The sequence below is a fragment of the Hippoglossus stenolepis genome, chromosome 14, assembly GCF_022539355.2.
Source record: "Hippoglossus stenolepis isolate QCI-W04-F060 chromosome 14, HSTE1.2, whole genome shotgun sequence".
Taxonomy (NCBI): Eukaryota; Metazoa; Chordata; class Actinopteri; order Pleuronectiformes; family Pleuronectidae; genus Hippoglossus; species Hippoglossus stenolepis.
The window spans coordinates 24,663,321-24,681,316 of record NC_061496.1 but is presented as its reverse complement, the minus strand read 5'-3'; the positions used below and the strand labels follow the sequence as shown (position 1 = coordinate 24,681,316).

The following is a 17,996-nucleotide window of genomic DNA, read 5'->3' as shown; positions in this document are numbered from 1 at the left end:
AATGAGGCTCAGAGCAGTGCTGCTCGGGTTAATTCAAAGGAACACAGCAGTTGTTTTACTTGTTTAGTGAGAATCAGTTATACTACTTGTGGACCAAATCATATAATTATCAAAGAGCACCATCTGTGGTACACTTGTATATAGTCTAAAACAATGTGTCCAATTAAAATTCACGGTCATTAAGGAGGTTCTATTGTGTGGTGATAGTGATTTGTAATTTTCCACTCAAAGACACCTCATTGACTTAGAGTTGCTTCAGAGTCTAGAAGTGCATACCTCCGCCAAGGCCCAACAGTCCCCTCATGAAACCATATTTAGATTCATTAGATCCATTTTTAAGTGCACACACACAAACTGAAATATCAGTCCCCTAAACATGCCTGACCCCCTTCTACTAGTTTTCTGCAAAAAGCTTCTTAACTTTAGAGGTTTGGTTAAAGAAGAGAACATCTAATTCTGTCTTTATGATTGGTCTGGGATGTTTGCACTCAAACTTAACTACAGTATTAACACCTCAGCATGATGTGAAGAATCATTAGCAGTCATGTAAAATGAAATGATTTAAGAAACATTAAAGAAACCTGTATTTTCCTTTGATGCAGGCGCCTGCAATGTAATTTTAATACAGAAGATGATTAAAATAATAAATGAATATAATTTTCATCAACGTTGCAGATATTAGCACAATATAAAACTGTATGACAGAGTGTAAGGGCAGAGGATGTTGCACCTTGTACAGACTGTTCAACCCTGTGAGGCAATTGGTGAATATGGGCTGTATCGAATAAAACTGATTGATTGATGCAGTTAGATAAACACAAAGTTGACCACAAAACTATTTACTAAAGGAGTTCTGGTGTAATATACTTTGAGTCCCTCCAAAGCGTGACCCCCTCTGCACTAGTTATTTCACAGGGCTGGGAGTGTTATTGCAAGCAGAAGCTTCCAGACACGTCCACGTCTTGTGCGACCACACATCAGTGCTCTGGTTTAATCCTATTACGCATCGAGCACAAAGGCAGATAAGAGGTTTATGTCGGTGTTCCTCACAGACTCAGTGTCTCTCTTTCCCTGGAGACTGCAGTAGCAAAGCTTCACTTCATTAGGTCATTTTGATACCGCTGCTGACACGGACTCTTCTACCTGCCACTGCTTCTATTGTGGCGTGCTGAAAACAAAGACATACTGATAATAGGATTGCCTGTGAGGACCGAGGACGCACTGATGATGAATGAAGACCAGGTGAATGACATGATCCAGACATGGGTAAGTCGGCAATATTCTACAACTGTGATACAACTGAGGTAATCATATACTCACGATCACCCATCATGATGATTCTGTGGGCTGAGACATTCTGAAGTGTGCACTGAATTATTTACACAACATACCTGGATAGATTCCCATCAAACTGGCCTAGAACTGGAGTATCAGTGAGTCGGCATGCATCCTCCTCACAGCCTGCAGTAACATATCAAAATATCATGATAGTGGACAGGTCTACCTCCAACTTTACATGAAGTAAACAGCTTTTGACAGTTTGAGTAATTTCAATTCTCAAACTGATATTGCTTAAACGGTTTGTGTTAATTCCCTCCAGGATCATTAAAGTACCTACCCCCCCCCTCTCTCCCTTTTCTTTTTCTCTATCCATCCCTCTCTCTCTCTCTCTCTCTCTCCATCCATCCATACATCCAACCATCCATCCATTCCCTTCTCTCTCTCTCACTCTCTCTCTCTATAATCTATTTCGGGATGAGTCTTGTAGATAAAGAAATTCATGTGATCAAGATTAAAAAGGGGCAAACAACATTTTCATACAGAATCAACTGTTTATCAGAATATATTTTATAATTCTCACTTCCTGTCTTTAGAGAGATACTCCAGAGAAAGATTTGAAGCCAGACGACTTCCAGCGGTTCAAGAATTTGGGATGTGCGTGTGTCACCGGGGGCGACTGTGCACAGCTACTGAAATGCATTCAGGATGAGAAGAACCAGGTATTTCTCCTCCAACGCACACAAACACTGACAGAAATCTGCTCCATCATCATCATCATCCATCCAAACAAGCAGCAGTCACACTCTGCAGATCTGAAGTGATCGTGGATTGATAGTGTCAATCTGTCAAACCGGACTAAAAGCACGAACACAGGCACGCTGCAGCCTCCTGAGCTCCAGCGGCCACGTGTCCACTGAAGTGAACAGCAGCAGCCTCTTCCCCTGCTGCCCAGCTAGGCTCAACATTAACATGCAGCCTGCTCCTCTGTGCTGGCTGGCCTCTTGACCCGGAGGTGTGCGGAGAAAACAAGCAGATATTCAGTCAGATTTCTCGCTCCACTGATAACCCTCTTCGATACAGCATTTCTCTAAGTGCCCATGGTTGTCCTATATCTCCACGCTTCATGCAGCTCTGTGTACTGTACTTTAAGAAATATCTTACTCTGTCCTCCTTCTCAGGCTAAAACAGTCTCATGGGGTTCAAACGATTGATTATCAAATGAGAAATCCTTGGCATATGACATGGACGTAGAGAATAAAATGAGACGGGGAGCGAGATGGAGGAAATGTAGAGCGACACAATTTTCATTAACAAGTACTTATGAGATTACAATTCTGTAGAACAAATTACTTTTGATAGCCTTTATTAACGCCTTTGTTGAAGTCTGAGCCATTTTGCATCAGAAGGGTGTCTTGTAAAAAACAGCTCACCCAGCTGTTTTTACCCCAGCGAGAGCACAAACCTCTACCAAGTCCCTTTACATTCAGTCAAGCTGCAACATATTGTTCACACTCATAAAGTTCCATCCCCTGAATTTTTTTCGTCAAGATCAATGATTTATTCCCTGGGTAATCCATCTGGCAATGTTAAAGAAATAAAGAGAAATTCCTCGATCATCCCCTATGTCCGGATCTGTGTCCGATCCTTCCACCAAGTTTTGTGGAAATCCACTCAGTAGTGTTTACTGCTGACAAACAAGATGTGCAACAAACAAATTGACATACAGGGGCAGTAAACTTGGTTCATAAACATGGTGTGAATCCTGAGACGTGGATTTGAAAGCACCTCTACCATCTTGTAGATGCTTGATCTTGCCCCCCCCCCACCACCCACAATAATTTTTTGCCTGTCTTTGAAATCACACTTTAAGCCGGAGGACTTGGTAGCAGAGCAAGTGTAAAACTGCAGTTGCTTTTGCATGCACCTTATTTAATATAGTGACGTATGTAAATTGAAAGGAAGGGCCCAGAAGATCCACAGCAGCAGGAGCTCTGTTTTTACCTGATGGGGTTTGTGTTTGTGTTTCTCTTGCTCTCAGGAGATTGTGAAGTCTATGGGTTGTGTTCTCTTGGAACCTCTGGTAAATGAAGTAGTTAAAAAAGAGAAGGGTCTCTATCACTGCCAGGCTGCCATCACTCATCTGACCAGGGTAGGTTGGAACTATTAATCTACACAGTGACGCATGCTTCCTAGAATCCTTTCCATCAGGTTAAATGTTTGACTGTTTGTTGTTTAGACTTGCAGGACAGACGAGCTCCTGCAGAGTTTGCTTGGACTGATTGAGGACATTCATCCTGGCGCCATTTCTGAGACCATCATGGTTCTAGTTCCATATATTCAAACAGGTGATACAACTGTGTGTGTGTGCTGAAATACAATGTATTAAACCTATATCATATACTGTTTCAAAGCACATGCATAAGGTATCAAGAGCTGCTAAGTCTTCATAATAGATTATGTTTTACAACATTATGAGTTTTGCAAATTATCATAATTTACAAAGTCAAATATAAATCTGGTTACAGAGAGCACCATGCTGATGATATATGCTTGTACAATATATGGAGCTTTCATAAGTAACCGTAATGACTGACAGGGTAAAGTCTAATGATCGTATATGTAATTGGAGATGACTCTCATAATGAATTATGTAAAGTGCTATAATCTTACTGGAGACATTCCATTTACAAAATATTCTACATTCTGTGATATAACTTATTTATACTCCAATTTCTCTACATATTAGGTGTAAGAAATACAGGGGCAGGCCAAGGGGGGGCACTGGCCCCAGCTAAAATCTGATAGGCCTCTCAAGTGCCCCTGTCCTGTCAGTAGTCTTTGACAAATTTATTTACTAGGCACTTAGTAACAATACATATAACAGTTTGTTTAAAATTTCTATTTTCTAAGCTTGAACAAAGAACATTTTTCATGATATATTCAAAATGTGAGGCTTTGCTCAAAACTATAGAGCTACCAGTAAACACGGAATGACTTGAATGCACCTCACTGAATCAGGAAGTGTGAATGGATGTTGGACATATAATTGGCGCCTCTGTGTAAATTGTGGCCCTTTACGGCCCCTGATCCAGAAAAACTCCCTAGATCAGCCACTGACAAACTATTATAATAGCCATTGTCAATCATGGAGAGGAAGCACTTTCTAACTCATGGTCATTTTGTTGTTTTAATAACATGGTATTTGGCTCCCCCTGTTGTACATGAATGTTAAATGTAGTGTTGCTGCGGCTGGATGCCAGAAAGGCAGCCTGCGTGGGCCTGGTTCTGTCTGCCCTGCAGAGGCAGCTTTCCCGGCTGCCGGTGCCTTACACCCAGCAGCAGGAGGAGGCTGATGAGTTCGGACTGTGTCGCTGCTGCTCCGCACTGGATGAGTTCACAAAGTCGTTTGTTGAGGAGGTGAAGAGGAAAGATGGAGACTATGTTGGCACTGCTGAGGATGAGGAGCTGAGGACTGAGCTTCTCAAGTTGTACGTATCTGTTTTTGGTTATGGTTTGACACAGACCAACCAGAAGTCTGCACATCAGAGTTTGAAATTAAATTGTTTCTAGATGTTTTATCTTGGTAAGAGTGAATTAAGTGAATTTATACATTGCAGTACTTCCTTAAATTTTTCCTGAAATCAAAATTCCCTGTCTCTTAAAGCTAAAGATAAATAACTTTATATTCTATTCTTAAACCTCTGTTAGACTGATAGTTTTTAGGATATTTCAGTTGATAACAATTAATATTTAGCATTAACAATACTTTTAAGTGTAGTATTTACACTGTTAGCACGGAAAGTGAAGAATTATTAACACATGGGTTTAAAAATAGGTGATCATCAGTTTTTCTTTGCAGCTACCTGAGGAGTTTGCGAGATCCTTTGCTGGAGGCCGAACTAAACCGAGACAGGAAGTCGTCACTGTGGCTCTTTGCAATAGAGATAATGGTAACAGAAATATCTTCTCTTCTTCTTCTTCTTTTTTAAATCCATAAAGAAGCAATGTTACATTTACAGACCAGTTTCAATTCCACAGGCCACACTACCTGTGATCCAAGTGTCCCTCTCTGAGCTCCTGTTCTTCAACTCTCCGAAGAAAAGCCCCCTGGCGGACTACAGTCAGTTTAACGAAGCGAGAGCCTGTCTGGCTTATCTGCTGTTTGTCCAGCGCATCAACATAGACAGCTTTCCAGCAGTTTACAGGTGTGACAACAGGCTTTAATGTGTCACACTGATGATGCATAGGTGACAGTGTACCTTGTAAATGTGCTCGACAAACAGTTAAAACTGCACTTTTCCCCTTTTCCAGTCCCGTGTTTATTCTTCGGTGCAACGTGGAATACATCAGTCAACTTCTCAGCAGGTACGCCTTCAATATCGCACATGGGGGGTCGTGGTTGTTGTTTTAAACTGATTAGTTTTCTAAAATCTCTCATCTTGCTTCTTTGACAGCAAAAAAGAATCCCACTTGCTTAAAGGCCTGGTAATTGACCATCAATAAAACTATATCTTTGCTAAAGGTGAGATTATTATGAAACCTGACTTTTTTGTGTTATCAATCAGGCACTGTATACAAAAAGCTTGCAGAGCGTGCAGGACAACGGCCTTGCAGTGAGTCTACTGGAGCTGAAGAGCTTCTACAGTGCACTACAGGTGAGATGAGCACATCACATCAGCCTTACACGATTACAGAAGGCTTTCAGAAATATGATTAATTCAGTTCAATACAGATTTATTTATATGGTGTCAAATCATTAAATACATTATCTCAAGGCACTTTACTTAGTAAGTTGAAACCTTACACCATTATAGAAAAAACTCACAGTTCCCACAATGAGTAAGCACTCATTACAGTTTTAAAATGCAAAGCAATACAACGTCAGACTGCTTATGTGCATAACACAAACCTTGTTCATACAATCTGGATTTTTATTTGGATCAGCACCAAATTTTACACACTCATAAATATCTCATTTCCGGAGTAAAGGTAATAATGATGTCCTCAAAAGTTTTTTGACAGCAGAACACGGATCCAACACTAATATCACTTAATTTTTGAATGCAGATCAAAAAACACAATTACTAAGGAATGTGAGGACACAATACTTAAAAGAAAAAAAGAACATGTTTACCTTGTTCTCCTTGATCTTTATGGAAACCTAGTGTGGGTAGCCCAAGTGCTCATCTACATTATGTGCTGACTAGTCAACTTCTTTTTCCATGGAGACTGGATTTCTTTGGCTTTGAAAAATATATTATTATGTTATTTGTTCTGTGTCGCTGTTAGGAGTCTGAACACATCTTATAAATGACCAGTAGACAAAACTAAAACAATTAACATGGCATGTACCCATAAAATGTTTAATAAATCCTATTCAAGTTTAACTAAACCCCTAAAACATTTTTTTCAGATGAAAACCAATATATCTGGATATTTAGTCGAGAAAATATTCATCTGGGAATACGTGATACTACAACTGTAATTACTCTCCACAAAATATCATTGTGCCCTATAGACCAGTCAATAGAACCAAAAGAGCGATGAACATTTGAAATCTTCTGACCAATCAGTGACCTGCTGTGCTTTGTAATTCACAGAACCTGCGGCAGCTACTCACTGACTGCCCACTGCAACATTTGGTGAGTATACAAATAACCTTTAAGACACTAATTGCTATTCCACATCTGTGATACTGTGTCGTTTTCATTTTTGTGATCACTGCTTCTCCAGAGAACATCAGGACTACAGGTTCTACAGCTCTTCATCAATAAAATGGATCCTGAGGCAAAGCACAAGTTTTTCAGGTGAGAGGTCGCAAAGGTAAAAAAAAACTATGAGTGAAATTCAAGTTAAACCATTGTACATTTTTTTTCTGCTTCAGGCTTTTTGAGAAAAGGTTAATGTGAATACAAGACATATTTGGAACATCAGATTTAGTGCCTCTACCCACGTGATTTTTATACATTTTAACAAAGGAAAACCTATACAATCAGCCAATCATGTGGCAGGAGTGTAATGTGTAAAATAATGTAGTTAGGTTTAGGAGCTTAAGTTCATATTCATATCGAACATCAGAATGGAATGAAAAGGGGATCGCAGTGACTTTAACTGTTGCATGGTTGTTGGTTTCTGAAACTGCTGATTTCAGTGGATCTTTCATTATCAATGCATATTCTCTTAGTATTTGTTGTGGCTTCATCATATCTTTTCAATCATGTTTTGTTTTACAGGTGTATGTTAAAAACAGGCAACCATGCAGGAGTAGAGAGTTACGTAGTGAAGAACATCAAGACTCAAGTGGAAGTTTCCATGGCGGTGAGGTTAAAGATGACAAGAGTCACATTATTATTTTTCATAAAATCTCTTCTTTACGTTTAACCTCAGTCTCTGTCACTGTTTATCTGATGAAATTGTATCCGTTTAATCTATTACATCTGTTCTCCAGCCTGGTAACAGCAATAAATGGTTCCTGGGAGAGGAGTTTCTCTCACTGTTGGGACTGGTGCTGTGTTTGCCACAAGGTGCTGAGACAGATCTGCTCCACAGTATGGACAGGTAATAATAACATGAACAATGTGATTTTAAATCAAAACTGGGCAACTTTTTTGACTTTAGCAGCTTCAAAACTATATTGATGGTCCAGTAACCTAGAATAGGGAGAATGTTTCCTCTTTCATTCCCAAACCTCAACCTATGTAACTTTTGTGAGATTAAATCATCATGTTCATCAAGTTCAACAGTAATGCTGAACTGTAGATTAGTTAAGAACCAGCATTTATATCCAATATTCAGCCAGGAAATGTTTTAAAATATGAAGATAAATCTATACAGAGTTAGGTGGATTAGTTACAGCAGCCGGTCTTCTGGTTCAGGAAGCCGAGGATCATGGGTAATGTCCACCATTCAGTCGTGTTTCAGTTCAGTGAGGGAGTCACTTCAGTCAGTGGTTCAGTCAGAGTTCCACTCAACACACTCTCTACGTGAAAACCGCTTAATCACTCGGACACAGACTGAATTAATCACCACATGTGGCTGCAGAGGGCGCTGTTGCTCAATAAATGTTACAAAGTGTGTCATTTTTAACTTTGAGTCGACACGAGATGACTAATATGTTACCTCACAAATTCTTACCAGACTGGAGGCGATGCAGTCTGGGCGAAATCCCTTAGTGACAGTCTAAACTTTTCAAATCACACACACAGTGGCTTTAATTTGGTAAAAATCACAAACAATATATATATATACACAACTGTAGATATATACATCTGCTTAATGCTTTGACCTATGTACAACAACCCCAGCTGGATTGCCTGGGTGAGGGTGTCTAATGTTGAAAGACCTGACACGCCCCAGGAAACATCTCCGATCATGTGCCCAGATGCATCACAGGATGATGTTTGTTAAAAATATAAAAATGTATCTACAGTTTAAATGAAGGAGCTAAATTACAGCACATTTAGATGTAAAACTAAATGATCTGGATCCTTATTCAGCTACAACCCTCTTACTTGCAGTCCAAATTCAACTTTGTCAAAATTAGGTTTTGTCTGTAAATGTGAAAACTGGGACATTTTATTCAGACTGAGCCATTAAACAATATCTTGCATTTGTTGTCCAGGATAATGGAAAGTTTAAATCTTCTACGCTTTCTCCTCATCAAAGACAAAGAACTGTGGGGCAATGTAAGTCAGTGTCATTCAAAGCTTACCCTACTCTTCTGCCAAGCCCAGCTGGTCAACACAGAGAGCTGATGATCTACTGATCTGCTCCTTTTCCCTCAGACAGATGTGTGGGAGGAGCTGCTCAGAATCAAGGATGAATACCTGAAAATGCTGCGTGTGTGTATCAGCATGTCGAGAGCATATTATTCTGCTCAACTTAAGACACTGAGGGAGGATCAAAAGCTAAAAGTAAAAGGTAGGCATTATCTGTTAATCCAGTCATTCTCAACGTGTGGAAGAGTTTGGATTTATTGCACTATAATAACTCAAAATGTTTTTTGGTCTATAAACATACAGAGATAGTGAGCGTGTAAGAACGTCATACAAAATGCTCAAATAAAATGTAATTGCACAGTTTAGAAAATAAATATATATATATATTTATTTTTGTTGAGCAAAATCTAATCATAAGTTTAGGAATATTGGTGCGACAGACTAAGGTGCAGAGAAACACATCTCAGATTCCAAATCTGATGAGATGGGAGCTGCATGATGTGCTCAGTGCTCACTGTGCTGTGCCACCAGCGACCCAACCTGTCTACTGAGCTGAATATAGTGAGTGACAGGAACAAAAAAGACTGTCATAAGCAAAGCATCATTATCTAAATGCATTACTAACATTCAGGTGTTCCTGACATATTGCATTCACATGACCAAAAACATGCCTGCACTGGACTGATAATGATGGGTCGCGACTCAAAAGGGTTGAGAACCACTCTGCTAATCTGTGACAAAACAAAACTGATGCAACCCTGCACAAGTTGCTGATGATGTGGAACCACTATGAACTTTTTTTTATATGGTGAACTCTTTCTTTTGTCCTCCTCCAGAAGCCAGAGAAACTGCCAGATCCAGCACATTAGTCAAACGCATCACAGTGAAACATCAGGATGTGTCCAATATGTCCCCCCAGGTCCAGCATCAGGTACAGAAACATTCTGTCCTGTCAATTATCCTTTTTGATTCTGGCCTCTGCAGACAAGCTGACTGTTCTCATGTGTCATAGGTGTTGCAGAGCGCTTTGGTGACCTTTGACCTGATGGAGAGTCTTATTTTCCGCATTGAAGAGATCGCAGAGGAAAAGCTAAAGATCGCAGAGGAAAAGCTAAAGATTCCAAACTAAACCAAGATGAGATCACTGGGTTATTTTCTTAACTCTGTTTTCATTTATTTTTGTTAACAGTTTAAGACATGCATTCAATAAAGTGTGATGTATTTCATTCCAAAAGTGTAAAAACAGTTTTTACTTTTGCATTTGTTATGATATACATTTTGTAGTGGTTAGAATAAAACAACACCAGGGTTTGTGAGAACACACTGAATCACCTGCTGAGCTTCAGAGTTTGTCTCTAAGCATCTGCCACACAGGACTGCTGTCGACGATGTGAGTCTGAGCCAGAGACATGCGTTCACAGATGTTGTCTACATGGGGCTTACTGGTGGCCTGCAGACAAATAAGCTCCAAATTACATCAAGTATCACAATGGCACAAAAGCATGTCTAATTTATCGTTTAGCTTTACCAAATAACTTCTGTTTCCTGCCTTAATATTTACCTTGGCGATTGTCAAAATTCCTTCAACAACCTCAGCATTGTTTCTGACGGGCAGAATCCTGAGATTGCTGCCAAAGAATCTGAAAGAGAAAAAGACATTGTATGACTGGACAAATTATACATAATAAATATCTTAGAATTGCATTGGCTATGTGACCACAAGCCTTATTACATTACTGTCAATCAAGCAAAACAAGTGGGCTACACCGCCACAAAATTTGTAGAGGACATTTATCTACCTGCACTGAATCTCTGACAAGATCTCCAGTTCCTTTTTCCCAGTAAAGGGCGCGTATAGAAGTAGAAAGCTGTTGCGGTGTACTTGCATAAACGTTTTTATCTTCTCAATGACTCCTGACTCCTCAAATTGCTCTGGTAGGTCTTGGGGATCCACCAACAGAAACGCAGTACCTAGAAACATGTTATTGTTTGTTAACTGGAGGCTTAGATTTTCCACAACATCCATGACAACTTATAAGGGAAATGTGTGGTCTGTGTGTCTATAGGTTCAGGTAAGGGTCCAAAAGCACTACGGTATGAAGACTTTGATCTTCCAGTCTTGCGATTGCAATCAAAGCCCTGTTAGAACAAATGAATGGATTCAGAAAGTGAAACGCTGTGCTTTTACTTTGAAACGGATTCGGGAAGTGTTGGAAATACGTACGTTTGTGACATAGACAGATAAACATTGTGGTTCACAGCTAGGGATGTCACGATATGAGATTTTGGTGTCACAATTATTGTCAGAGGAAATATAATGGTTTCACCATTTTCACGAAAATAAAACAGCTAAGCCTACCCTTTTATATTGAACTTTCTAAAAGTATAAATTTTTGCATTCACTGTATCTTCCTTTTGAATCAAATAAGTCACAGGCGGCAGGACCTCTTTTTCTGCATCAAGACTGCAATTTCCAATCCATGTCTTTTCAGTCTATGTTAATGTGCGGAAATGTGAGCATGTTCAGATTCTCTGTGCTCAGTCTTGACCTCTGAGGGGATAAAATGGGATGAAATATGCCGCAGCATGGTTCAGCTCTCTGGCTTGTTTTGAAGAGGGAGCATATTTCATGGACTTGGCAAAGGACTCTTCAACGGTTGGTTGAGCAGCAGAATCAGAGGTAACTTTAGGGTAAAAGTGAATTAAAAAAGATAATTAGCTTAATCCATGTCAGAGAGAGAGAGAGACACCTATAGCAGACTTAATGATTTTAGAACATTTCTAATATAGCTAATGAACAAAAATATTTAGTATCATAATTTTTATAGTGCAACGTTTGGCTATTTAAAAATAATTGACATTGGTCAATAGGAACAGAGAGAGAGAGAGAGAGAGAGATGGGGGAGTTTGTGTGCCAGCATGTCAGCTGCTCCTTTGGAGCTGGTCAGAAACCGAAAGTAAACAAGGATTTCTCCTCTCGCTGTGAACTCCTCTGGTGGAGTTTTGGGGCCAGCGTACATTAGCTACTTACATTTTCTACCTTGATTTGGGCATACAGGGATGGATGATGATCTCGAAGATGTTGCAACATGTTTGATGTGTTGGAACCTTTGGCACATGTTTTTACAGATTGGATATCCATCTTCTTCAGTGATGCTCTGTTCATCTTTTAGATAACCAAAATGCTCCTACACTGCAGATTTAAGGCGTTTGTTTGGTGGAAATGAGGCTTGTACGTCAAAATGCCACCTCTCAGCTTACGTTTCAAGTAAGTGGCTCGCACGAACACGAAACGTGACTTCACTGCACAGCGCACACGTAGTATCACACGTGATTCACCAGATGCAGGATATCATTGTTAGATATTGTCAAAAGTGATGTTGGGCTTGAAGAGGTTGATGACCACTGATCTACAGAGGTTATAAACTCAGCAGATTTACCTGACAGAGGAAAAATAAAGGCTCCAGGCTCAACGCTATCCGATGATCTGATTCGGTGCTGTTGTGCCAGCAGCATCCTGACTGTATCATGGTTCTGGTAAAAACAAACAAATGCACACATAAAAAAAAACATAATTAAATTCACTTCCAAATTTGGCAAGGAAAAAGGTAGGTAGGCAGAGTATAGGTAAATGAATTTCTGAATGATCTACTACTCTGCTTTTAGAAAAAAAGGCATAGACACTATCAGGAGCAAGCCATCGCTGTGTGATGTCACTGATGTCGCAACATCTGGGGTCCCTTCATATATATTCTAAAGACGTACTCAACCCATACAATGGAAACACTGGGAGATCCTATATCAGTGAACTTCAGCACTATCCATGTAATGATGTGGCTTTTGAGGGCTTTAACATGCTCAAATTCTTACCAAAGTTTGCAGAAAATTAGAAAGTGGTGAAAATTTACGTATTCTGGAGTAATTTTAAATGGGCGTGGCAAAATGGCTCAACAGCGCCCCTGCGCCTGGAACCATGGACATTGACCGATCTTCACAAAAATCGATACACAGGTGTATCATGACCAGACAAACAAAAAAGTCTGGAGGTGCACTTTGAAAAAAGCAACAGGAAGCCCGCCATTTTGCATTTAGTGGCCATTTTGCACATTTTTACTTTGACGAACTTGTCCCAGGGCTTTCATCAGATCAACTTCAAATTGAGATGAGTGTCATCTAAACAAGATGGAGATAAAAAATACCTCAAAGATCGATTTTTCGTCACACGGTGTGACCGTGGCGCGTGGCGCGGCGTCAAGGTTTGATTACACGCCATCAAAACACGAGGTTCTGTATCTCGGACATACATGGACCATGAATCCTTTGATGCTGAGCCGTCAACAAACAACTCCACTCCTGCATTATCAGCATCAAAGGATTCAACGACAAATTAAAGCCCTCAAATTCTCACCAAAGCATGTGCTCGGGCCAATTATTATTATAATAATAATATTTTTTTATTAATTATTATTTTATTTTCGTTTCAGGCAAATGAATTGGCTTTTTGAGGGCTTTAATTATTTATTTATATATTTATTTTTAGTATTATTATTGGTAGATAGGGGCACAGAGACACCATATCAATAATTCTTTATTTGAATATAATAAGATAAAACAAGATAACAAAAGATAACATCAGGTTAGACTTTATTAATACGGTAGGGGATTCTTGTCCCAGCTATGTACCAATATTACAGTATCACAATATATAATTATTATTATTATTTTATTATTTTTTTTCCAGGCAAATGAATTGGCTTTTTTGAGGGCTTTAATTTACATTACAACTTCTAATTATTAATATTATTGTTTACAAAATCTTGGTTCATTTATTGTGAGACAATTTCAAGGTGTATTAGGGGTTTTATTACAAATACTAAGTCAGTTGTACTTTCCGATCCACAGAACAGTCTTGTGGCAAATCATATCAAGACTGCCAAGGTGACCAGTTTCTGAAGTGTCTCTCTGTGTAATGACCTTTATCCAGGCTTCATTTTTAGATGTTGATAGAGAGTTGAGCTGTTGTTAAAACAATGTACAACAATCTGGTACAAATGAATGTGGTAGGACTTTGCAGTGATGTCAATGGAACATGATACTGAATGACTGAAACTGGAAAACTACTTTCTTTTCAATGAGTTACATAAAAAGACTCAAATTTGCTATGACTTTACTCCTCTGTCTGAAATGGTTATTAATGTATCATAGCCAATTAATGTTCGTGCCTTGTGAACTTTAAAGATATTTTAACATTAAAGTCACTTTAACCCAGTTCTTACAGCAATACCTTTGCTATCATTGAAACATGTAAAACCTGCTGTTTGTGTCTGGTATTGCAGCTCTGGAGCCCTGTTTAAGGTTTCATTATTATGTGTGCCATATATTACTATTCTGCATACTTATTATGTGTGCAATGCATTGCAGTACACTGTTTAAAAGGTAGCTGCCTTTAAACAGTGTGACATAAAGGCAGCTGTCAAACTGCCTTTGTTGTCAAACTGTTTAGAGGCAGCTACCTTTAAACAGTGTGACAACACTGCTGAGGAGAGGTAAGACCATACTGTTGCTCTTTTCAATAGTGTGTTAAAACGTGGGAAAAAGAGGAAGTGAACGAGAGAGGGAGGAGCAGAGATCTGGTTCTGTTCAGAGGGAGTGAAACTATTCTACAGTCACTGGCACCAGCTGAAATGGCGCAGCAAGAAAATCAACTGGACAGAGAAAGATTCTGCTGTTCAATCTGTCTGGATCTACTGAAGGATCCGGTGACTACTGGCTGTGGACACAGCTACTGTATGAGCTGTATTAACACCCACTGGGACAAAGAGGAGGAGAGAGGAATCTACAGCTGCCCTCAGTGTAGACAGACCTTCACACCGAGGCCTGTCCTGGTGAAAAACACCATGTTAGCTGATTTAGTGGAGGAGCTGAAGAAGACTGGACTCCAAGCTGCTCCTGCTGATCACTGCTATGCTGGACCTGAAGATGTGGCCTGTGATGTCTGCACTGGGAGAAAACTGAAAGCTCTCAAGTCCTGTTTGGTTTGTTTGGCCTCTTATTGTGAAAAACACCTCCAGCCTCATCTTCAGTCAGCTCCATTGAAGAAGCACAAGCTGGTGGAGCCCTCTGAGAAGCTCCAGGAGAACATCTGCTCTCGTCACGATGAGGTGATGAAGATGTTCTGCCGCACTGATCATCAGTGTATCTGTTATCTCTGCTCTGTGGATGAACATAAAGACCACGACATAGTGTCAGCTGCAGCAGAAAGGACTGAGAGGCAGAGAGAGCTCGGGCTGAGGAGACAAACAATCCAGCAGAGAGTCCAGGACAGAGAGAGAGCTGTGAAGCTGCTTCAACAGGAGGAGGAGGCCGTCAATGGCTCTGCTGATAAAGCAGTGAAGGACAGTGAGAAGATCTTCACTGAGCTGATCTGTCTGCTGGAGAAAAGAAGCTCTGATGTGAATCAGCAGATCAGATCCCAGCAGGAAACTGAAGTGAGTCGAGTCAAAGAGCTTCAGGAGAGACTGGAGCAGGAGATCACTGAGCTGAAGAGGAAAGACCATGAACTGAAGTCGCTCTCACACACAGAGGATCACAACCAGTTTCTACACAACTACCCATCACTGACACTCAGTGAATCTACACACTCATCCAGCATCAGGATCCGTCCTCTGAGGTACTTTGAGGATGTGACAGCAGCTGTGTCACAGGTCAGAGGTCGACTACAGGACATTCTGAGTGAGACAGAGACAGACATTTTACAGATTGTGTCTCAAGTGGATGTTTTACTGCCACAACCAGAGCCCAAGACCAGAGCTGACTTCTTAAAATATTCACAGGAAATCACACTGGTTCCAAACACAGCAGACGAACTACTGTTATTATCTGAGGGAAACAGAAGAGTAACATATTCTAATCACTCAGACAGATTCACTGGTTGGTGTCAGTTCCTGAGTAGAGAGAGTCTGACTGGACGTTGTTACTGGGAGGTGATAGGAGGAGTTGACGTAGCAGTCACATACAAGAATATCAGCATAGCAGGAAACTCACATGAATGTGAATTTGGATACAATGATAAATCTTGGTCATTATATTGTGGTGGAAACAGTTATTACTTTTATTACAACAACATCGAGACTCCAGTGTCAGGTCCTCTGTCCTCCAGAGTAGGAGTGTACCTGGATCACAGCGCAGGTGTTCTGTCCTTCTACAGCGTCTCTGACACCATGACTCTCCTCCACAGAGTCCAGACCACATTCACTCAGCCCCTCTATGCTGGAGTTGGGGTTAATTATTATGAGTGCTGTAAACTCAAATAGACTCGAGTCATTAAAAGCAGTGATTTAGATTCTGTGTTTAAATCTTTAACTTCTTTTGTCTCCATGTTTGTTGATCAAAGTTCGTCGTGGTGACGTTTCTGCTCCGCACAGAGATCAGCTGTCAATCAAACACTGACCTTCCTTTATCACACATATTTAGTTCTCACTTTGTAAAGACAGAAATCTATAATTACACTGACATGAATGTGTTTGAAAGAACTATTGTTGCTGTTGTTTTCTAAATCAAAGTAGAAATAAGGTTCTGTGATGTTTTAGAACCTGTATTGATCCTGATCCTCATCAATGAGCTGATTATTTTCTTTTTATGTTTTTTCTTTTAGGTTTTATGTACACACACATATATATATATATAACTGAACATACACACATTTAGTAAGTGTATTTAAACCAAAATGTGTATATATGTACATGTATTTACTTTTATCTGCAGGCATGTACATACATATATACACATAATGGTACATGTATTTACCTGAACATACACACACTAAGGGTGTCTGTGTATATAAACCATTATGTGTAAAAGTACATAAGTACACATATGCACTTCTAAAGAGTGATCCTAAAGTTTTTATTTTACTGTAGTTTTATTTGTATATATTTGGGTGGGGGTGGATGTGTTATGGTTCTGTTGTATGTATTGTACACACTGTATTGTGTATTGTTGTGTGTGTGTGTTCAGATATATACATTTACATTATGTGTACATTTTAAGTGTAAGTGTATAAGGATAAATAAAGTTTTAACTTATCTTAAGTCTTAAAATAAATTTCCTGCTGGAAAAAAATACGGATGATAAAGCAGAAATGAATCTATGTTTTTAAAGAGAGTTAATATCATTTTAACGCATATTTAGTTGTGGTGGTTGTGTGTTAGCTACACAGCTACACAGCTAGCTAACCCGTGTGCTGACCATAGACTGTAAGGTGCTGACCCGCCATCTTGAAACAAACAGATGCTGGACAGTGTTGCCCTCTACCTGAAGAGATGTGCTGACTATCACCGTGGTTTTCCAGACAGGCGTTTCTCTGTGTGTTGTCATTGTGTCTGCTGCAGGTCCAATAACACTGATAACAACACTCTGGTTCACTGACGGCTCCTGTTCTCCATGTCGTCCTCGTTCTGACAAGTTCTTATTATATCATGTCCAACCACGAGAGGTCGCTGTAGCGCCGCCCTGCTGTTCCACCTCCTAACAACGTTCATCCTTTTTCTCTGAGTCTTCAAGGGCAGAGATGAGAGATTTTTTTAAATGTTAAGAATAAAGTCGAAACATTGACATTAAAGTTGACATTTGAAAATTAAGTTGAGAATAAAGTAGAATAGTTGAGAATAAAGTCGAAATGTCCAACTAAATCAAAGGATATTTTAGTTTTCAGGAAGATATGTTTTTTGCATTAAGTAAAGTTGAAATGTTTAGCAACTGACAACTATGCAAGCTGCCAGTGCTTAATATTTCCTAGCTTGTGTAGTTAAGAAAAAAAAATTGTATTCATTTATTCCCTTTGCATTTTGAGAATGAAGTAAAAATGTTAAGAATGGATGTTTATTCCCCATACATGAGGCTTTTAATGGCAGACATTTTAAACGGTCACAGCAGGAGAAATATTAGCATTAACTCCATTAGCACCACTCCTGTCCCAATCAGCCAAAGCAGCAAGCA

The 17,996-nt window shown here is 39.7% G+C and overlaps 2 protein-coding genes across 3 annotated transcripts; one reads left to right on the top strand and one right to left on the bottom strand.

Annotated features, from left to right (window-relative positions):
* The first annotated feature begins 1,023 nt into the window (after positions 1 to 1,023).
* Positions 1,024 to 10,233, top strand: LOC118120622 (glomulin). Of its 2 annotated transcripts, XM_035175735.2 has the most exons (18): positions 1,024 to 1,266; positions 1,875 to 2,000; positions 3,320 to 3,430; positions 3,518 to 3,626; positions 4,520 to 4,769; positions 5,141 to 5,231; positions 5,320 to 5,486; positions 5,593 to 5,646; positions 5,736 to 5,766; positions 5,847 to 5,936; positions 6,882 to 6,923; positions 7,015 to 7,088; positions 7,515 to 7,599; positions 7,730 to 7,839; positions 8,903 to 8,966; positions 9,066 to 9,201; positions 9,836 to 9,930; positions 10,012 to 10,233. In XM_035175735.2, exons 1-18 carry the CDS (start codon positions 1,225 to 1,227, stop codon positions 10,126 to 10,128), a joined length of 1,794 nt encoding a protein of 597 aa, XP_035031626.2. In that variant the 5' UTR covers positions 1,024 to 1,224; the 3' UTR covers positions 10,129 to 10,233. The 2 variants fall into 2 exon arrangements, with proteins under 2 accessions (XP_035031626.2, XP_047199253.1); XM_047343297.1 differs by lacking the exons at positions 9,836 to 9,930; positions 10,012 to 10,233 and having other exon boundaries at positions 9,070 to 9,189.
* On the bottom strand, positions 10,149 to 17,512 carry LOC118120623 (protein SPO16 homolog). The gene is made up of 5 exons (XM_035175736.2): positions 17,313 to 17,512; positions 12,440 to 12,533; positions 10,799 to 10,970; positions 10,561 to 10,639; positions 10,149 to 10,449 (listed from the first exon to the last, which is right to left on the bottom strand). The coding sequence occupies exons 1-5, from the start codon at positions 17,373 to 17,375 to the stop codon at positions 10,342 to 10,344; spliced, it is 516 nt and encodes a 171-aa protein (XP_035031627.1). The 5' UTR covers positions 17,376 to 17,512; the 3' UTR covers positions 10,149 to 10,341.
* Positions 17,513 to 17,996: the final 484 nt, after the last annotated feature.